At 42.9% G+C, this 20,960-nt stretch overlaps 9 protein-coding genes across 10 annotated transcripts; 4 read left to right on the top strand and 5 right to left on the bottom strand.

Moving 5' to 3' along the window:
• The first annotated feature begins 208 nt into the window (after positions 1-208).
• LOC108086657 (drosocin) lies at positions 209-561 on the top strand. Its single transcript, XM_017183641.1, has one exon. It carries the CDS (start codon positions 240-242, stop codon positions 438-440), a length of 201 nt encoding a protein of 66 aa, XP_017039130.1. The 5' UTR covers positions 209-239; the 3' UTR covers positions 441-561.
• Positions 562-1,676: 1,115 nt separating this feature from the next.
• LOC108086707 (attacin-A) lies at positions 1,677-2,484 on the top strand. The gene is made up of 2 exons (XM_017183712.2): positions 1,677-1,955; positions 2,014-2,484. Exons 1-2 carry the CDS (start codon positions 1,693-1,695, stop codon positions 2,414-2,416), a joined length of 666 nt encoding a protein of 221 aa, XP_017039201.1. The 5' UTR covers positions 1,677-1,692; the 3' UTR covers positions 2,417-2,484.
• Positions 2,485-2,553: 69 nt separating this feature from the next.
• LOC108086706 (26S proteasome non-ATPase regulatory subunit 11) lies at positions 2,554-5,228 on the bottom strand. The gene is made up of 5 exons (XM_017183711.2): positions 5,116-5,228; positions 4,033-4,357; positions 3,466-3,972; positions 3,193-3,405; positions 2,554-3,131 (listed from the first exon to the last, which is right to left on the bottom strand). Exons 1-5 carry the CDS (start codon positions 5,157-5,159, stop codon positions 2,901-2,903), a joined length of 1,320 nt encoding a protein of 439 aa, XP_017039200.1. The 5' UTR covers positions 5,160-5,228; the 3' UTR covers positions 2,554-2,900.
• On the top strand, positions 4,844-5,680 carry LOC108086710 (protein aveugle). Its single transcript, XM_017183715.2, has 2 exons — positions 4,844-5,068; positions 5,264-5,680. Exons 1-2 carry the CDS (start codon positions 4,916-4,918, stop codon positions 5,429-5,431), a joined length of 321 nt encoding a protein of 106 aa, XP_017039204.1. The 5' UTR covers positions 4,844-4,915; the 3' UTR covers positions 5,432-5,680.
• On the bottom strand, positions 5,668-8,429 carry LOC108086705. The gene is made up of 2 exons (XM_017183710.1): positions 6,296-8,429; positions 5,668-6,232 (listed from the first exon to the last, which is right to left on the bottom strand). Exons 1-2 carry the CDS (start codon positions 7,923-7,925, stop codon positions 5,814-5,816), a joined length of 2,049 nt encoding a protein of 682 aa, XP_017039199.1. The 5' UTR covers positions 7,926-8,429; the 3' UTR covers positions 5,668-5,813.
• A 311-nt stretch (positions 8,430-8,740) lies between these two features.
• LOC108086709 lies at positions 8,741-9,313 on the top strand. Its single transcript, XM_017183714.1, has 2 exons — positions 8,741-8,941; positions 9,020-9,313. The coding sequence occupies exons 1-2, from the start codon at positions 8,813-8,815 to the stop codon at positions 9,230-9,232; spliced, it is 342 nt and encodes a 113-aa protein (XP_017039203.1). The 5' UTR covers positions 8,741-8,812; the 3' UTR covers positions 9,233-9,313.
• Positions 9,295-10,081, bottom strand: LOC108086708 (trafficking protein particle complex subunit 5). The gene is made up of 3 exons (XM_017183713.2): positions 9,833-10,081; positions 9,468-9,777; positions 9,295-9,413 (listed from the first exon to the last, which is right to left on the bottom strand). Exons 1-3 carry the CDS (start codon positions 10,006-10,008, stop codon positions 9,315-9,317), a joined length of 585 nt encoding a protein of 194 aa, XP_017039202.1. The 5' UTR covers positions 10,009-10,081; the 3' UTR covers positions 9,295-9,314.
• A 176-nt stretch (positions 10,082-10,257) lies between these two features.
• On the bottom strand, positions 10,258-11,828 carry LOC108086623. 2 transcript variants are annotated; one of them, XM_017183599.2, is made up of 3 exons: positions 11,733-11,828; positions 10,921-11,671; positions 10,258-10,860 (listed from the first exon to the last, which is right to left on the bottom strand). In XM_017183599.2, the coding sequence occupies exons 1-3, from the start codon at positions 11,813-11,815 to the stop codon at positions 10,285-10,287; spliced, it is 1,410 nt and encodes a 469-aa protein (XP_017039088.1). In that variant the 5' UTR covers positions 11,816-11,828; the 3' UTR covers positions 10,258-10,284. The 2 variants fall into 2 exon arrangements, with proteins under 2 accessions (XP_017039088.1, XP_043064065.1); XM_043208130.1 differs by having other exon boundaries at positions 10,945-11,671.
• Positions 11,829-13,455: 1,627 nt separating this feature from the next.
• On the bottom strand, positions 13,456-20,960 carry LOC108086731 (sprouty-related, EVH1 domain-containing protein 2). Its single transcript, XM_017183759.2, is given in 7 exon segments — positions 13,456-14,877; positions 14,879-14,913; positions 15,026-15,181; positions 15,900-16,068; positions 16,129-16,306; positions 19,638-19,966; positions 20,737-20,960. Coding segments are annotated over 6 exon segments (1,548 nt in total). The 5' UTR covers positions 19,658-19,966; positions 20,737-20,960; the 3' UTR covers positions 13,456-13,887.

Raw genomic sequence — 20,960 nt, 5'->3', positions numbered from 1 at the left:
ACTGCGCAATTGCGCTGCAACAATTTACATTTTCCGAAGAAAAAGCCAACTGTCAAGCCACTCACCTTCGATGGCCTATTCGTTGGTGCACGTTGTGAAAAGTCCCCAAGATGGGGAACCACCGGTGCCCACAGATAAGACGTGACTGCCACTCAAATGTAAACAGATCGGTTGCTCCTATAAAAAGCAAGGCGTTCCAATCGAAATTAATTCAGTTTGATCTGTCTATTCCAAGCATAATGAAGTTTACCATCGTTTTCCTGCTGCTGGCCTGCGTTTTCGCCATGGCTTTGGCCACTCCCGGCAAGCCACGCCCCTACAGCCCACGCCCAACTTCCCATCCACGCCCAATTCGAGTGAGGCGAGAGGCTTTGGCCACCGAAGATCACCTGGGATTGGCTCAAGCTGCGTACAGGCCACCTCCCATTCTTCCCCAGTAAAGACGAGCAATCCATGGAAAAATATAACCCGAACATCCGAACAAAAATGTTTTTGCAACCTGTCTTAAATATTGTATCACTTTGTAAACCTTAATAATAAATACAACACAGCTCAAAAACACTTTCCTGCTTTTTACATTATCTTATCAATATTCTATACGAATATTAGGGGGTTCCTCATGCGGTCGTCAACGGATGCTGAGCTCTAGAGCTGATAAGAAATATAGAAACCACAAAGAGTCACGTTTCAGAGACAATAAATCTAGAGGTATTTAATTTGCGACTCTTGTGATTCACAAACCGGTCTTTTTCTTGATTCCTCTAAATAACAAACAAATTGCCCAGATGGTTGGTCGTTATAATAAATGGATTTGTCAATTTGCAAACAACATGACAAGCCCCCTAATAAAAACCTTAATTAGTTATTAATTAATAGCTTTATTTCGAGAAAGTAATAAAACATTACGCATAATGAAATATTTACCAATCGACATTTTTAGTAACATTATTATAATTTATAAAAAAAATACTGATTTTAAATGTATTTTGTTAAAAAGCTTTTAAAACAGTCTTTTTTAAACTGTATACTCTATTTCAAATATATTGTGGTTTGTTCTTAAAAAGTTTTATTTTTCAGTGCAAGCTTTTCGGTGACACTTCGAGTTAAAGTTTCCGCTCTCCTCTCTTTTGGCTTGAATCCTTTTTGCCTGCTCCTGCGCAGAAAATTCAATTAGGATTCGGCTGAAACTTCACTCAAATCGCGCCGCTCTCTGTTGCTCTACTTCGCTCATTACCCCTTCCAGCACCCCAAGGATGTTCCTTCCCCCAAAACCGATTGATAAAGCCTGACATCAAGTGAGAAATATGATAGCGAATCGCTTATAACTGTCAAATGCTGTCCTGCGCAAGATGATGATGCGCTTCTTCGTAGGGCCACAAAGGAAACCACTTGAAGATGCCAGCAGAGGTCCTAGGGTGGGGTGAAATCAGCACAAAGAAGCAACAAGTGGCGTCAATAGGTCGCAATAAAAGGGAGGTGAAGAGGTCAAGTCACCCAGGCACACAAACAAAAGGCAAAAGTAAATCACCCATCAGATTTCAGCGGGGAATTCCTAGCAGATAAGCACCGAAATCTACACGCAGATGAATCTTGGAAACCACCGGCACAGTTCTTCCCCATGAAGCAAGGTATAAAAGCGATTCATTAGCCACCTTGGGTCATCAGTCAGCTTCAGTAATCCAATCCAGCAACATGCAAAGCACAAACATCCTAATCGTGGCCCTTGTGGCAGTTTCCGCCATTGTGGAGGCAGTTCCTCATGGAGATGTCTATCGAGTCCGCCGTCAGGTATTGGGTGGTTCCTTGACCTCAAATCCCGCTGGCGGTGCTGATGCTCGTCTGGATCTTACCAAGGGCATTGGCAATCCCAACCACAATGTGGTGGGTCAGGTTTTCGCTGCTGGAAACACGCAAAGCGGTCCGGTCACCACCGGCGGAACTTTGGCCTACAACAAGTAAGTGTAACAAAAATATTTATGAACCCCAACTAAAATTAAATTTATATCTCTACAGTGCTGGTCATGGTGCCTCGTTGACCAGGACCCACACGCCCGGAGTAAAGGACGTCTTCCAGCAGGAAGCTCATGCCAATCTTTTCAACAACGGCAAGCACAACCTGGATGCCAAGGTGTTTGCCTCCCAGAACAAACTGGCCAACGGCTTCGAGTTCCAGCGCAATGGAGCCGGTCTCGACTACTCCCACGCCAATGGGCATGGTGCCTCCTTGACACACAGCAATTTCCCCGGAATTGGCCAGCAACTCGGCCTGGATGGACGTGCCAATCTGTGGTCATCGGGCGATCGGGCCACTCGCTTGGATCTGACAGGATCTGCCAGTAAGTGGACAAGTGGACCATTCGCCAATCAGAAGACCGACTTTGGAGCTGGCCTGGGACTCTCTCATCGCTTTGGTTAAACCTTATAGTATATTTGTTATCACTTATTTATTTAAAGAAAAAATAAAATCAAAAACTATTTAACTTATATCTTGAGTATTGTAATTTGCTCCTACCAAAAGCATCATCCAGATCAGAAAGTATAACTTTACAGAGATTTTGTTTACGGTTTTCTGTTTCTTTTTTTTTATTTTATTTTGTAGTTAATTGAATATTATGCTTATTATACCGCACTTGCGTAAACAATTCGATCCCACTCAATGATTAATAATTTTGCTTATGTTAATTTAATGGATTTTGTTACATTTTTTTGTTGTTGTTGTTGTAGTTGCTCCTGTTGCTATATTTACCAATATCGGTTTAATTTTGTTTTCGCAGAAACATAAAACTTGTTTGGCATGGACAAGGCTTGGGAGTTATTGGAAAATACAAAAGGAAACTATGAAAAGTCTGCTAAGTATGCTGATATCATGTGTAAATTGAATAGTGCTTCCTGCGCTTCGCTTACGACAACTTCTTGGCCTTCTGGTAGAGTGTATCCACCACCTTGCCCATGCTTTGAATGGTTTCCAGTACACGTTCATAGGTCTTATCCACGGGCGTCTCCTCGAAAACAATGAGCACTCCTTCACCCTGATCTAGAATGCCGCTGAACTTCTTGTCCAGGATCATTTGGGAAAGCTTCTTTTCCACCTGCGGCATGGGCAGCTGGATGCTCTCGGCCACATGGGCGACCTATAAATTGGATGTAGTAAATTTCAATGATTATGAAAAAAAGGTTATTAAGATTACTCACCTGCACACGGGAGTAGGGTTCGATGATGCGGCACAAGTTTTGCTCCAGCATGGTGTCGTATAACGTTCCCAAATGCGCCTGAACAATCACATCCTCGGCCAGCTCCTTTTTGTACTCCTTGAGCGCAGCTTGAAAATCGGCCAGGGAACGTTTGTGTGAAGCCTCTGCCACCGATTTCATTGCATCCACATCGCGGCCCGAGTAGGTGATGGCCTAAAAACAATAGATATTAACAAAAAGGGTTCATAAGAGTAAATATCTCGCCTGGCTTACCAGCTTTCCACTAACGATCTGGTTGACGTCGTCCGACTGTCCCAACATGATCTTGCACAGCAACATGTATTTCAGCGAGGTCAGGGCCTTCACACTGTCCACGCTGTCAAATCCCTCGAAGGCCTCATAGAAGTAGGAAAAGGCGGTTTTGAAGTCACGCTCGTCAGCAGCATGCAAAATGCCCGACTGCAGATCCAGAGCACCCTGCACCTTTGGCGGGCAGTAGATGGCATTGGCCGTTGTGCGGGCCGAGGTGAGGGCGGCTCTGGCCTTGGGCAAGTTGCTCAGGGCGTGGTAGGTTTTGCTTTCCAGCAGCTGGACCTCAACCAGCAGATTCTTATCGTCCAGTTTCTTCAGCTCACGCAGCAGTTGAGCACCGAGAGCCAGGGCCTCCGTATACAGAGCAGTATCGAAATATAAGGCAATCAGACGGGCCTCCAGCGACTGACGAAGGAAGGTGCGCTTTTCCTGCTTGGCCCACTCGATGCAGTCTTTACACAGTTGAACCTGGAAAACAGAGGTATGTATTAGCCATATTAGTAAATGAACAAAAATTCAAAGACTCACCTCAATGCCTGTGCCTGCGTCCATGTCCAAGAACATGTCCACCAGCGAACGAACGAGCTTCGCCGCCTTGGCCTTGCTGATCGAGCTGAGGAACGGACGCGTCACCTTGATGAGATCGGCCAGCTCTTTGGCCTTGCCTTCTTGCTTGTAAAGCTCGCCCTGCTGCAGAATACCCTGCTCCTTGATCCGGATGCGCTCCTCATCGTTCTCGGCGCCCTCCTGGTCACGGACAATCTTGTTTAACAGCGAGCTGTCCTGCTCCTCGCGATTCACGCTGGACAGTGCCTGGGCACGCTCGAAAAGTGTTGCTCCGGCCATCTTGCGACTTGGAATTTGGATTTGGATCGGAAATGGGGGCGGTCAACACTCGGTTTTTACCAAATTAATCAATAAACTAAGCGTTTTCTAACTGAGCCACTTTAAGCGCGCGAATTTTTTCTTTGTTTTCGATCGGGTTATTGGTGTATTTAATGCGTATTTACGTGTTATTTGCTGACTTTTTTCACCTTTCGGTCGTTGTTATTAAGCGCCAGTCACGATTAGAGCTGGTGCGATTTCGATTGACGCGACTCAGCCGCCACCGATACGCCACAAAGGCCAAAGTAGCGCAATCGATCTATCGCATGTCGTAAGTAATCGGCAGTAACCGGTTTAAATTGTACAAAAATAAATGGAATTAATTAGCCAAGAGTAACCTCGAAAGGTGTTATTATTTATAAAATACTTATAATTCTTTTTTTAAAATGACTCCAAAAATCACGACTTTAACACCGCGTATCGATAAAATGGTTTTCTAACTTCTGAAACGTTATCGACATATCGAAGTCTCTGTTTGTTTTGTTGCAATTTGCTTATTGCAAACAATTGGTTTTGAATACTCGGAATGGGTGAAGAAACGACCAATTCTACACAAAATAAAACGAGAACGAAGACCACGAGACCCAAGGCGGTTTATCAGTGGACAGTGAGCGATGTGCTCAAGTGGTATCGACGCCACTGTGGGGAATACACCCAATATGAGCAGCTATTTGCCCAGGTAAGTTTAGAATATATCTCCTGATGGATTCCTGATCCGTCACTTACCGCTGATTCTCGTTAGTGCCGTTTCTCTGTTGGAGATCCGTCATCTCCGCACCTCAAAATACGAAAAGGAAAAACTTGAATAATTTTCCCTACAATTTAGGCTTGACAAGTACTGCCTACTGATTTTATCTGGTTTTCCTTTTTCCAGCACGATATTACCGGAAGAGCATTACTCCGGATCACAGACTCTTCACTGCAAAGGATGGGAGTTACAGATAATCGCGATCGGGAGGCCATTTGGAGGGAGATCGTAAAACAGCGACTTAAGACGGATATCATGGAAATCCGCGATATGGAAAGGCTCAACATACACTAAAAATACAAAAAGTGTATTTTGTAGATCACTGTGTTGTAGTAGTAAAATCATATAATTTTAATGTGTTGAATATATCAAACCAGTACTTGAATTAGAGCCTATAATCACACTCGCTGTCATCCACTCTATTTTGAGTATGTACTTTACAATCAAATTTAAAACCAATACTTGTATCTCAATATTTTAAAACCAATTTAAGTTTAATAATCAACCTTGAATAAAAAATACAGAAAATATTTTAAAATGTGAGACTAGTTCAATGTTTATTATTGGGAAAGTCATTTTAGTTTTAACTAGAGTAAAGACCAGAATATCAATTTCTTGAGATCACTGAAAGATGCTTGGAATATCAATCACTTAACTCGACCAGTTCCATTTCGGTTCAGGCCTCCTTCTCCTGCTTAGGTGTGACCAACTGGACATCATTGTCCACCGGTTTGGTGCTAACACTAGCAACCAATCCGCCTCCAGGACCAGGAACCATCACACCGCTGGCGCAACTTGTAGTGGTTATGACCTTGGGCAATGAATTGGATGTCAGGATATGCGGCATGGTGACGGTGCCATTGCCCATTGGCAGGGCGGTAGTAAAAAGCAGTTTAGGTGGCTGCATACGTTGGGCAGTTGAACAAGGAGAGGCAGCAGCCGCTGGTTGCAAGAGGCTCGGCAACAAGTTGAGCAGGCGTTCGCCCATGGACTTTTCCCAATCCAGACGTTCGCGTTCCAGGGAGAGACGATTGTGCTGGATCTCGTTGGCCTCGTTTTGCGAGCTCAGCAGATGCCGCAGAAGGATTCTCATGGCTGTAAATGAAATTGGAGTATTGTTAGGACGACAACTTAAAGAACATTGTTTTTGGTACCCACTTGTCATGTGTCGCTTGGCCTGCAGATCATCCCTGGCCTTTTCCTGCACCCTGCGGCTCTCCTCCTTCTCCAGGTGGATGTGCTGATGTTGCTGCAGGTGCTGTTCCTGTTGAAGGCTCTGCTGCAGCTTCTGCTGTTGCTGTTGAACCGCCGCCTGAACTTGAGCCTGGGCAGTGGCCAGTGGTAGAGAGGCGGAGGACTTGCCCACAGCCGCCGCAGCTGCTGCCGCCTTGGCCTGCTCGGCATTAACCAACACAAACTTGACACCTCCGGGTGCGGTGGCCACCAGACCGGCGTTGCTAGGCTGTGCCGGTGCTGCAGCCGATCCGCTGATCATCAGACGAGCGCCCTGGTTGATGGCACTTTGCAGCAGCTGCAGCTGGGGAGCAGCTCCCTTGACGGCTGGCATTGGACTTGGTCCCGCGGCAGCCGGCAGCTTGGATTGCATTAAGAAGTTCGTGGGCACCAGCGAGATCTTGCCGCCCTGCAGTTTGTTCGCGTTGCTTGTGGAACTAGGAGTGGTGGTTGAGCTAATACTGGCCGTGGTGGTGGTTATACTGGCCGGGATAATAACGTTTGCTCCGGTGAAGGGAAGCAGATTGGCGGGCTTATTACGCTGCAGCATATCAACCAGTGTAGACGAAGAACTGGAACTGGAGGACTTCTCATTCGGCGAATCATCCGAGGCATCCACATCGATGGGTTCTTCCTTCGGCTGAGGCAGGAGCATGCAATCGTCATCCTCCTCGGGTTCGGTCACCACTGGTGGGTCCACCGGAGCAATTTCCACCTCCTGGGCAGGTTCGCTCTTTATGCAAGGTGAAGTCAGCGCTTCGCCTATGTCCACGTCTACCTCAGCGGACAATTTGCGACGCTTTACGAAGGATTCCTCGTTCAAGTCCATGTCGGATTCCAGGCAGCCAGCTTCCAGTTCCTTCCTGCCGGCTGGCTCCTTGTTTTTGGTTACCAGGGCGGAGAGCAGCATGTCATCCTCCTCGTTGTCGCTCTCAGAGAGCTCTTCTCCGTTTTCCAGCCGCCGCTTGCGACGTTCGGCGTGCTCCTCTAGCGCTTGCTCCAGTTGGTATTTGAGCGATGGAGCGGGAACTTCATTGGGCCGCACACTAAAGATGGGTCTGGTCATGATGGCATCCATCTCGGCAAAGTGCTTCCAACTGGGCTCCGAATCGGTGGACGTACCTCCGCACTCCTTGTCCTTCTTTAAGCGGTTATAGAAACACTTGAGATTCTTGATCCGCGTGGTAATCTCCTCCGGTGAACGGTGGTATCCATACTCCTGCATTTTGGCAGCCAGCTGACAGATCACGGCGTGCTTTTTGTGGGTGGTGATTAGGGTTCTTTGCAGTTTCGGATCGCCCCACAATTGAATGAGCAGTTTGGTCTCATCGGTGTCGAAATTAGGATTGCGCCCAACGAAACTGTGCTTCTTGGAGGAGTTCTGGCAGGGATTTTGGCCACCATTTCCTTGACTGCTTGAGCTACTTGACGGATTTGGTGTCGAGGGTGCGCTGCCATTCGCCGCCTGAACTGGAGCTGGTGCTGGTACTGGATACGAAGCTGATGCCGCCTCCGAGCGGCGTTTCTTGATCCTGGCACTGGTCTTCAGGCTCATGATGTACTGAATCTGAGTCCCGGGCAAGCGGTAGAAAATCAATATGGCTCCAAATATGAAAATTTGGAAAACCAAGTGCCGAGCCACTTGCCTCCGTCTGCAGGCGAAAGAAAAATGAGCCACGTAAACGGCGCAACCGCGGGCAACCGAAAATCCCGAAATCCACCCCTAAGCATCAGATATACCCCGCACCGCCCGGAAAAAAATCGGTGCTAAGCCAAGTGCATTTACCACCCAAATAAGGAGTAGCATGCGCGTTGGCTCAAACAGCTCTCTCGCTCTCTCTCGGCCTTAAATGACATGCGCCAAGGGGGAGTTATTGATTAGTAACCCCTTGTTTTTAGGGATTTTCACTGCCTAACCCAATAAGAAGCATTAGGGTAACGAACAACAATACATTTTGCTAATGGGTATCCTTTTATTTTTCCCTAAAATCCTGCTAGAGATGAGCAGAGGGCGATTTAAGGCGGCGAATTAGGATGTGGACACGAGATCTGCGCATCACACTTTGTGAGACATGCGCAATGAGAGCGAGCGAGAGAGCGTACATAACGGTGGCGGGGGTGAAAAGCACTCGCTGCAACGAAGCAGCAGGCTTTGCGGGGAAAATTTACGGGTCCATTACTTATGTTTTTCAAGGACTCAAGGATCTATTTCGTCAAAAAAAATATATTAAGCCTATTACCATCTTCTTTGCTAAGAGCATACTAAAAAAACATAAGATTCAAATCCGGTGAAAATTTTTATTATCGATATCATTTGACAAGTTTGTTCAATTGGAGCAAAAATACTATATTTTTGGTAGTGTGGTATTTTTCGATTTTCCTGGTCCGTTCTCACTCCTGTCAGCTGTTGCTAGAATTCGGTTTGCAACACAAAAATAAAAAATGGTTTTGTCTAAGGAGGAGCAAGACCTGATCAAGCGCAAGCATGAGCAGACTCTGAAGCTGCGTCAGGAGTTTCTGAAGCAGAGCTCCAATCCCTATCGCCATGCCACAGGCGAGGGCGGCACCGTGGTAAGTTGGAGCGCCAATCCTTGGCTTGGTTATGTCATCACGCTGGGATAAATGCTAGTAATTAATCTTGCCTTCTAGTTCGACGCGGGATTAGCCCGTTTCCAGGCGATGCGTGTCTCCAACTACGAGCACTTCAAGCCCACAGGCAAATCCTTCCGCACGGGCCTGTTCGCTGTAGTCCTGCCAATTGCCCTCTACGCCTGGGCTCTTAAGGCGGAACGCGATGGACGCGAGGAGAAGTACCGAACTGGCCAGGTGGCCTACAAGGATCGCCAGTTCAAATTTATTTAAGCCTTGCATTCAGCGATTGATCTTCGATTTGTAGTGGAATTAAAAGAAAACCGTAAAGAAGCTACTGTTAAGTAAACGTAATTTATTTCTCCTCCATTTGCTTGTCGCGGGCGATGACAAAGTCCTCAAACTTAACCATGTACGTTGTGCCCTTGTGCCAGTGGGCGGTGACCTTGCAAGGCTATAAAAGAAAGGTGTTACCGAGTTAAATATAGGGGCTACGAACAGAACTTACAAATCCGCAATTTGTCAGCACAGCCTCCACAATGCCAGCTGTGAAGTTAGCACAATTCAAGGAACCCTTATCTTTGGGCACACTTATAAAAGTATTAACCAGGGGTTCCTTTTCTATGATATAGTACGTCCTCTCATCATCGTTTGCATGTTCTAGTTTTTCCGCCTCTTTTCCAAATAGATTTTTCCACACGGTGGTCTTTACAAACAGCAGCATTTGCGTTAGTTTGGTTTCCCGTTTGGAACTCCTCTCCCTCACAAAGTATAGGTCGATAATCCTGGTGCCCACGTCTTGACCTAGGTCATGGAGCCTGAAATGATGTATCAGTTATTAAACAAAATTAGTTTATAGTGTAAAAACCCTACCTTGTTTGCAATTCTGGCACTGTAAACACTCGACTCTGTGAGTACTGCACGATTTCGCTGAACAACAGCGCCACAATGCTTTGGGAAACCTCCGTTTTGCCCTTGGAGAGCGGTCTATCCAGAATATTGCTGCGCGGACGCATCGAAGATATTTTCAGAGCCTCCAGTTTTTCCATTTTCGTGATAAGAATATATGATTGCTGTGAATGTTTTCCAAAACAAAGTAAATTGCCAGTGTGCCCGTTGCTTTAGGACCAGTCTACTAAAATACTATCAAGAAAAGTCGCAACTGGTCTCACTGCACTGAAAGAAAAAATTTGTGTTTGGCAATTTTGTAAACTGAAAAAAGACTTTTTATCGGACTACAAAAATATAAAGTGAAATGAAAACAAATAAAACCTATTTTTACAAAGCAAATTGAAATTGCAATAAAGGTGGAAAGCTTGAATAATTTATATAAGCAAAGACCCCAACCTTTTGTTTTGTAACGGTTGTTCTGTAGTTTTCTTTTCATTTTCAACAGGAAATGGATCTGTTAAGCGAGCTTTTCTCAATCTGCAACAATCGAACTTTTTGCTTGGATCTTTCATCTTCACTTTGGACCAGTGATCTGGTGAACTCTGTTGCAGTTCAGTCAAATATTCTTCGAAATGATGGAATCGTATTTCGCGGGTATTCGGGCAGCCAGTCCAGTGTAAGTATCCGCATAAGCTATCACGAATCCAGATTCGATGGGTAGTGGTCGGTTTCAAAGAAAGATTCTCCTTTTTGAAAGCACGGCCCTCCAAAACCGCCAGTTCCTCTTCATAAATTCGCGAGGTGATGCCCGAAATGGCTTCGTTGATCCGTCTATCCATTTCCGGTAAAGATAGTATATTTAACATAATCTTGTTATCTTCTTCCCGTCGCAAATAAATGAGATACCATAGAGGCATCTGTGGAAAGCAAACACTCGACATCAAACGCTCCGCATGTTCACCCCTCTGGCTCCAATTGTGACCCAACCACCGCACAGCCATAAACAGAATCTAAAAGGGGTAAGCAAATAAATAATATCAGATCAATCAAAAGTTCAGGCACTTCCGTACCTCAATCTCTGTATTTATACACACCGAACTAGAACTTATCAGATAAATTAAATGCGTGAGAGGGAGCTCCAGGAAATCCTTTGTAGCTACAAAAGTCAAAAGGAACTTTTGTATCCTGGTCAGCATCACATTTCGCACCACATCCAAAGCAGGATGATTTCGAGTTTCAACATACAGGACACAAGCCGATTCTTCATTGTAGTATTTAGCCTCATCGAAAAACTTCCAGCAATGCTCCAACACATTGTCGATCCTCAAATAGGTGGCTGCCACAAATATATCCAGAATATATCGGCGTTCCAAACTGGGTTTATCACTCAGCATCCATTTGTAGATGAGCATGAAGGCCTTTTGGGAGACAACATCCTTGGGAAGGGTTATCAGCAGGGGTTTTTGCTTTAACTCCTTGAAGAAACTGGAGTAAGCCTGGAGTACAATAAAATGACAGTTGAAGTACATTTTATTAATCTCTATTTTCACGGTGGTCATGAGGTGACCCTCGATAATGTAGCGAAGAACCGGGGTCATTTTACCCTTGAGCGGTTGCTTTAAATTCAACCAGCCATCAACATTCTCGAAATTATGACCAATTTCGAACAGAGAGCGATTCAAATTCCTCGCCTTTTTAAAGCTTTTCTTGGAAAATCTATTTATGACCCGATCCACTTCTAGATCCTCTGTTTTCGAAACAAATTGCGCTACCGAGTTCAGTTCGACCCCAGCGCCATTACCTTTTGGGTGACATTTTGGACTGGAATGTTTCTAGGGTAATCTTAGTATCTAGGATAACATTGAATAGTTTTAAAACCCACTTGGTAAACAGCACACTGCAGGTGAGTTCCTGTCCCGCATTCTCTAGATTTGTTGGTAACTTTTGCTTCATCAGCTCATCCATTTCGATAGTGTTTCCATATTTTGTATTATTCAAGGAAAGCCTGCTATAATACAAAATTGAAACACCAGCTTTTCACATTGTTTATTAAATTGTGTTTTATTGTTGGTATTCTTTTTGTTTTTTGTTCACATTTTCAAATACATTTATATGAATAAATATATCTTTATATTTCTATTTTCATTATCCATTTCTGTAATGACACATTTCATTTCAATTTAATATGAGTATATGCGGCTATTTTAACCATTTTGTTTATTTCGATGTAAAATAATAGAAGAAAAAAAGTTGCAGTAGGTGAATGTTATTTAAGCTAAAGTAATAATTCCGCATTTGAGCTAGTTTTATTGTGTTTTTGTGTGTGAGGACGATTTTAATAATAGTTAGCTATTTTCCGTTGAGTAAGCGTTTAAGTTAAATAATATAAAACGTAATTGTAAATTATAGATACATATTTAACATTTTGTACTTCTTGTTGTTGAGTGTTTTGTTTCCGTTTGATCGGTTCCCGGTTCATCCTTTCTTATTTTCTCAAAACTTTTCATTCCATCGATGACCGTTTGCATATCTTGGCTTGTATTTTCTGAGGTTTGTATCAATGTTTTTACTGAATTTTGCACATTTAATAACAATTGCCGTATTTAGTTAATTTTTACAATAATAATGTTGCTTTTTAATGTGTTTTTTTTGCACAACCTTTGCTTATTTTTAATAAATATGCATTTTGTTTTAGTTTTCGTGTGAAGTTTTCTTTCATGGTTTTTTTCTCACTGACTTAGTACAACAATAATTATATAGTAAGAAATAAATTAATGTTTTTGTTTTTTATTATTTATATATATATATATAGCTGCATATATGAGTTTGTTGATTTTTTGAAAACACTTAAATTGTTTTTGTTTTTTTTTACCCCTTTGCTCAATGCCTTTTCTTTGGGCTATTTTATAAATCGACCAAAGTGTTTAGCATTTTGTTAAAAATTACAAATTGCTTCGCATTCTAGAATTATTTAGTTGCAAAAGATTTCCAAACGCGCAGTGCTACGGTCTTTGTTCGTTCATTGACTCTCTAATTCTAGTTGGTTGTTCTTTCTGCGGTTAAACACAAGGTTTCAAAATCATATATTTCGAGTACTTGGCAAAAGGAATTTTTTGAATCTTCATGAGCCCTAAGAAGAGACAAAAACATCCTTTTTAAAAGGCAACTAAATGGCTTAATAGTGTTTAATTAAAGCTCGTTTAAGTAACAATTGCTGAGCATAGCGAACTCACAAAATTCGAGCATTGCCGCCGAATCTTTTGCTGGAGGAGTCGAATACAATTTGTAATTCTTTCTTCAGGTTCAGAGAAGAATTTATTGACAGTTGGAGTCGCCAACTGTGCCTTCTTCCTCCTAGTTGCATGTGTCCTTTTTCATATTATTCATTTGCGCATCAGGTTGCCGTTTGTTTGAACATTTCGTGTGAGTTTTGAGCGCGTGACATTGGTTAACAAATTGGAATCGCGCAGAGAAAATCGCATTTAAATATATTTAGTTCTCGTTTCGCCTTTGCCTTGGCCTTTTAATACTGTTCTCCAATTTCGAATTGTAAACAAGCAAGTGTAAATAGCAAAAAACCCTAAAGAACTAAAACTAAAACAATCATTGTATAATTGATTTTAAAAAAATTGTTTCAGTTACGAATAAAAACAAATAGCCTGTTTTTACAAAACTATAATTAAGCGAGAGCACTAAACATAAGTTACAATTTATAAAGTACATTAAAAATAGATACGTAATCCTTCCTGCTTTTGTATATACAATAAATTATGGCAATTCAAATGGAGTATACCGAAATGAAACTAAAAGCGAACTAAAGTACCATTCTCGCCAGCTGACTTGCCAGTTACAGAGATTTAAACATTTTCAACCGGCTCTTTCAAGCTGAGCTTTTCATTTTTACAATATATGTTTTACAACAGAAAGCATTGTATGGCCTGTTTTCAGAAATCTTAGAGACTTCTTTGGCTGCCAGGTGAGGAAATCAATGTAACTGATAAATCAGTTGGCCAGAATGGAGTCTTAAAGGTGTCACTCTAGAACAGCAAGCGTCCGTAGTCGTTTTGTGCCGCCTTCCTGCCGGTCGGCTGCATCAAATACGGCGGAATCTGCGGCTGCTGTGGGGCGCCCAGGCTGTGCGACAGCTCCCAGTTGTAGAAGTGTCGCTGCGATTGGGATTGCGATGGCTGCAACTGCTTTTTGTGAACGCCCCACGGACGCTTGGTGCTGCCCGTCGTCTGCTCGGTGTGGTGGTAGTGGAATTCGCTTCTGGGCCTGGGGTCATCATCGTGCTGTCCTTGCAAGCGGGCCTCCAAATGTCAGACATGCGGCTTGTGCTGCCCGCCGCAGAGTCCGCAGTGGATGCCCGCCAAATGGCAGGCGCGGAGCGGCGGATAGCACCACAGGCAGGGCACAAACAGCGAGAGGATCGCCAGGCCCAGCCAGCGTTTGCTGCACCCGGCCTCGCTGGCACTGCAATCGCACGGATGCTGGGCCGTCTCGCCCTCGGCGTCGCTCATGCAGTGGTAGATCATGCAGCGGGCACAGCCCATCCCGGAGATGCACTCGTAGCCGCTGCGGAAGGGATCGGGGGCATATTCGCAGGCGCCGCGTCGGTTCCCATCCTCGCTGTACAACTCGTGGCAGTAGCGGCAGCGCAGGCGCGTCTCCTTCTTCAGGATGTCCGAAACGTTTGGCTTGTGCAGCGCCTTCCCCGATCCCGAACCTCCACTGGCCACCGTTTGGGCCGCCGCCATCGCCTGCGCCGCCTCCAGAGCGTTGCGCTTCTTCAGCGCACTGATCGACTCCCGACGCGCGTTGAGCACCTGGGCGCCCACCGGCTGGTCCACCACCGGGTAGTTGTAGTCGTGGTGCACCGCCGTCAGCGTCACGTACGAGTAGTTCTCACTGGCCGCTATCTGACCGGCGGTCGCCGGCGATGGAGCTGCAGATGCGGGCGGAGCGTCCGGCGGCGATGTGGTGGCCGATGTTTTGTCCGTGGATATGTAGTGAATGGGCGGCGGGGGGCAGCTTCTCCGAGTCGGAATTGTTGCTGATGCTCTCTGTAAAATGGTGAAAGGATCTGATAAGAAATGTCCTCGAAAAGGGTAATCTAATCGATCACAAGTTGTCTTTCACGGCACATAAAGTTTTCTTATCAAATAAAATACGTACTGTGACTTTTCTCGCTGCCTTCAGGGCTTGAATGGATCTTTTGTAAACTCTCGCTTTCCACAGGTAAGTCCAGGGTCATGAATACATCATCTTCGCCAACCGAATCATATTTGGTTAGCGGCGGGCAAATTATTGTGGGATTCGATTTGGCCAGTCCTAAATAGGGCAAAGGAAATAGATTTTAGTGCACAGAAACATGGTTATGGATTCGAGCAAAGAACAAAGTTTTTATAAAAGCGCAAAGCAGAGAACAGTTTAAAGTTGTACAGATAAGAAGAGATAGAGTTTAGAGAGCAGAAAACATCTAGGTGTAAGCACGGAAATCGAAAAGAATTCGTTGAAAAGTAGTGACCTACAAGTGTGAACTAGACTATACTATTTCTGAGATATGTATGTGCTGGGAATTTTGAAGTGACTAAAGCACAATGCTCCTTCAAAGCAAACAGCACACATTTACTAATTAAGGGTAGGGCCTCATTAAACACTTACCAATTCGTTTGAAATTATAGATTAAAATGTTTGGTTGATTTGTTGTTTTTAGAAACAAATTTGCAATATTCCAATGTGATTTTGTGTGTGGTGATTTTTGATAATTGTTTTCATTGTTTTTCGTTTGATATTGTGGCAAAAGTAGAGCATAAGACATACAAAAAAGTCATATATTAGTAAACGAAAGCAATACTAAGGCAAAGGCTTGGAAAAATCGGAAGAAAGAGAGGCAAGTGGTATTTTCTTTTTTTTTTTTTTTTGCATGAATAGGAAAGCAGGAGTCAAAAGGCAACTAAAGCGGGCTGACAGAAAGCAGAGAGACGGGATGTGCAAGCCGGTCATGCAACTAGTAGGTAGATGGAGGAGGATCCTGGCAGGAGTTTACCATCGATCAGCTCGTTGTAGGCGCGCAGGACTCCCTTGTCAAAGGCCCTCGCATCGGCGGCCGTTTGAAATGTGAGTCCGTTGCGCTGTTTCCCTGCGCGCCAATGGTGAAATGTGGGCATTACTTTGTAATACTTCAGATCTCGATTGATCACACAGCTCAATATAACCTGTGAAAAGGAAAACATTATTACCATCTCATATTTGTGGGTTCTTTAGGGATTACTTACGCTCTGATCGGATATCCTTTGTCCGTAGATGATGTAGTCATGACCCGATGCCAATGGGGATAGCCTAGCCCGCTTCCGGATAGAAACGTTGGCCAGGCCACCCCCGGCCAGCGGAAGCCAGCCCTCGGTGCTCTCGTCTCTGGTCATTACCTGTGCGCGTACTGTTACTAAGAAGTCGCTGTGAAATAAAGAGAATGCAATAAAAATACGTTAGATGATAACTTTAATTTTTTGACAATTACAATATTCTTTTTAGACCTTATATATATTTTTATAAAAAAGGTTCTGCAAGAGATATCACATTTGTGTTAAAGTCTACCTGCTTCTACTGCGTTTGCTGCTGAGTTTTGTGTATGAAACCGTAGTCATGCTGAAGCTACCAATGGTTTTTTAACGAATGCCAGCCATTGAAGGATCAGGGCTGCCTCTATACCTTCGACAGGATTACCTACAAGTGCCGCTAATTTGGATAATTCAATTTTTTGACCAGTCAAGGAAGCCTTAGTAAGGATGCTAGTTGCCACCTGCCATCAGGAGCGACTGATTCACCCCAGCGAATGTGAAAAACCAATGACAACTAAAAATAGCTGAAAGTCCTTCGATGTAAAAATATAATCCTTGTGGCTTGAGATGAAAAAAAAATTGAAAATTTGTTGTTGAATTTTCTTTAAATATTATCATCATCAAATAAAGAGTGCCAAATTATATTCCAAAATAGGCTAACAGCTTCATTCTTAAAAAGAAACCGCAACTTCAGTTTCATGGTTTTCCTTTGCCTTATGAATGAGGACCATGAAATGGAGTTTTTGACGACCTGCGCACAAGAATCGCATAAATTGATTAAGCCTGAATAAAACCAGAGTTCCCGGGCAAATGTAGGGGAGTTACTCAATGAAAAAAGCTTCAATAAGGGAGTTGAAACTCCACTGTGCCAAGTAGGTGTGAGTTCATAGTGGGGGAGAGGGCTACGTGCATGTAAGTGCATCAGTGTGCGTGTCTTATATACACATGCTTGTCCTAGTTTCGCTGGATTTTACAGAATGAATATTTGTCGCTACGTCACCGGGCTTCTGAAACACAGGACATGTCAAGGACTGGTCTTTCTATGATTTTCATTCAGCTACGTCAGTCTAGTCAAGGATTTTCAAGGCACTGTGAATGAAATATGAAAGGAAGCCAACGGAACTATCCAGGGTCAGAGCATATAACGCATAACGGGTTTTCATTGAGAAAGAGAGGCGCTAACGGTTCACTCCATTTCGATTTAGAGTTGCCACTTTATTTGAAAGGCCAGGGTGTAGTCGAAATAAGAAATAAAAGGGGCTTTACGTACATAGATAATACTACCAACTCCAACAAATATGAAACATATATACTTTTATAAATATATGTGGAAAGCTAGAAGAGCCTGCCCCAAGCCGAAACTAAAAGTCTATCAATATTTGGAAGCTCTCACTTCCAGGGAAAGCGCATGCGTGGGAAAGAAACCGTTAGAGAGCGGAGCTCCAGTTATCTTTGTCTATCTGTGTATGTGAGTGCGTGTGCTGGAGCTGTCGCCTTTAAATGATCTGGGCTCGAAGTTAAAACCAACCAACTAACGAATTTTCCGTTTTCTAACCAACATTCATTGATGCCCAACTTATGAGTATACCTTTGGTAGTTGTTGGTGTTCCCAAAACATTGTTGCCAACTGAATAGCTTGGATACTCCCACACACAGACACACTCACACTAGAAAGCCCACCCACACACAGACAGAGGCTGCAGCAGAAAAAGATGAATGAACAACGGTCTGCGTGTGCGTATACGTAATGTGCTTGTGTTCGTGCACACCCACACGAAAATGTCGGAGAGGCGACACCACAATAAAAAAGTTCCAATACACAGAGCCCCTTTAAATAGGCGAATAGTTTTGATAGCCCCCACTGTCCAACACACACACTTTTGCACCCACGTATTTGGACACAACCACATTTACATCTGTCGCGTGGTCACGATGTCCCGCTTACCGTTACATTATTCACATGCCAATCAATTTACAATGCTAAATTGAAATCAAATGTTGTTTCCGCTGCAACAAGAAACTCAAACAGGGTGCTTCTTACAAAGAAATATAGAGGGCCATAATGAGCTTAAAAAGCATAGAGCTAGAAAATGTTAATTTCCCTGCTATATTACTTACGAATAAAATAAAGTATCAATCTCTAAAACCAGTAAGGTAAACCCAACTATTAGTCTTAAATTTGTAATCAATTATTGCCTACTTTTTGACAATATCGATGTTAATCCAAATGAAAAATACATTTTATTGTGAATTTTAAAATGATCTCCATTGTTTTAACCATTAGCAATAATACTAAGCACCCTCTATGCAAGTTTGTGTGGGGCGATTCGCATATCAATTCATTATGAGGACGGCATGAAGAGCAAGACATGAATGAAACTACAGGAACCTTGGGCGCTATGCTTTTTTGTTCTTGTTGCGCAGGCTTTTGCCTTACCCTCGATGTAAATACTGAAAGAAAACGAATCGCGGGGCGAAACAACAAACGGACAAACACAAAATGACATCATTTTCGAATAGAATTTAAAGAGCGCCAGTGGCGCGAGGCAATAATACGTGAGTAGTCGTAACAACGGCAATTATTGGACCCAGAGGCGAACGGAAAAAGAAACCACACATGGGGGCGTTCCATTTCATTCATTAAAAGTGTCGACAGACAATGTGGAGACTTCAATTCGCCCAGACAAATGACTCACGGTTTCCTTCATTCACTCAGTTGTCCATTGAGGAAAAAAGGCTGTCGACTCAATTAAAAAGTGTTCCGTAAATTGAAATATGTTTTGCAGCAATCAGCAATCAATTGAAGGCAATTAATGTGGTCACGCCAATTAATAGCCAACCAGCTGGCAAGCACAAAAGCTGACTTGAAGAGCCAGCAAACCTGTTACGTAGTTTGTCCTAAAACTAAATATAAATTATTTAAACTTTTTTTATGAGGTTTCAAGCAAGTATTAAGGTTTTGAGCTATAAAAAAACAAAGAATTTTTCATCCTGAAAGGTTTATTATAGCTTCTTAACTTGCATCTAAAAAGCAATGCAAATACGTATGTATGTACATATGTGTTGATATAGGGATCTACATTTAAATTAGAATATACAACTCACATCCAAGATACCTTTTTGGCACACATTTCTGCTATGAAAAGCTTTTTCATGAAGTTGTTGGCAGCTCAGATTCAAATTATGGTATGGCTCTTTCATGCTACTTTTCAAGTTAGCTTTCGATAATGTATTATCTTAATAAAAACTTAGTCAAAGTTATTTAGTTTTTAATAAGATAATGTTAAATAATAATTTTTAATAAGTAGGATACTTTGTTAAATTTGTTTAATGAGTTTTAAGACGTTATAATCGAGATACGGTTAAAATAGGTCTAATATTCGATTTCAAGTCTAAATATCTAACATGTAATTTTGACTGTTGTCTAAAAATAGGGGATAACTTACCTTTCATGTCCTTCTGTCATGGTTCGTTATCAGAAAGATTCTAATATAGCAGCGTATAGTGTCGGTGTTGTTGTTGTTGGTGGCGAAATACACCATGATTAAAGCATAAAGACATTCAGAGCTGCTGCTGCACAAACTTTTCCAACGAAAAAAAAGGTAATCTAACAACAACAACACCAGAAACTAGATGAGACTATAAGACAATCCTATCCCACGTTGTTGTAGTTGTTATCCGATTTGATATATCTCTGCGATCTCCAGTATACTATTTTTTTTGGCACAATTTCGGGGGGTATTTTTATAGACAGTTAGGGGGTTTTATTCATTCACTAAATGGGTTAGAGGTAAATAATTAATTTCGGGCTTTGCGTTTATAAATCGAGAATCACTTTTACTTTTCCAAATACACAAACACAGGGCCACTTATGTGGGCGTGTAGACAAACACAGTGGAAAACTTGGCACACACACGTACATACACGGATTTTTCCAAGCAACAAAAGATGTAACAGATGAAAATTGAGAGAAGGAGAGGCTCAAATTGGGAGTCTGTATCCGATTTAATCACTGATTTTGGATTTTACACTATCTTGTTTAATTAATTTAGCCTTTTCGGGCGATCCACTTGCAGCGAGCACGGTTTTTTTATTAACATAAAATTTGCAAAAGCGAAAATTCATTCATACATTTCCACCAAGGAAATCAATCTCTCTCGCTCTCTTCCTCTTTCACTCTCTCGCTCTTGGCAGCTTGCGCAGAAAGTTTTTTGGGCGATTTCTCCATGTGTGTATATGCTGCTCTGCTTGCTGTTGCTGGCTTTACATATTTCATACATACGCCTATACATACACGCGAAAATACTGCAATTATGCTACATATTTTCAGTGATTTTTCCAACCGATTTGTTTAATTGTTTACGGCAGCACGCTTACAGCCACTTCTTTTTGGTTAACCGTTTCTTGTATGTGTATTGAAACACTTTTTGGCAACTGAGAGAGAGAAAAAGAGAGTAGTGACTACACTCTTTTTCACTTTTCTTGCTTTTCAAATATGTAACTCTGCCTTATAATTAATTTATTTAATAACGCGCATCCACATACACACACACATTCACCAGGGCAGACGCAACAAAACGCAGAAATTTTCATTAATTTTTCACTGTTTATATTGCCATTTACTTATGCTACTCGCGCGCCGTCTTCGCGAAAATTTTGCGCTTTCCGAATGGGCGTTTTTAACAATTCGCAGATATTTTCACAATTATTTCTTAATTGCGCCGCGAGCGCACGACAGAGAGATGGCACAAAACTCGATGTTTATTCGA

Source organism: Drosophila ficusphila, unplaced genomic scaffold (genome assembly GCF_018152265.1).
Source record: "Drosophila ficusphila isolate 14025-0441.05 unplaced genomic scaffold, ASM1815226v1 contig_414, whole genome shotgun sequence".
NCBI classification, from domain to species: domain Eukaryota; kingdom Metazoa; phylum Arthropoda; class Insecta; order Diptera; family Drosophilidae; genus Drosophila; species Drosophila ficusphila.
The sequence above is the reverse complement of the archived record's forward strand: the minus strand, read 5'-3'. Positions and strand labels throughout refer to the sequence as shown.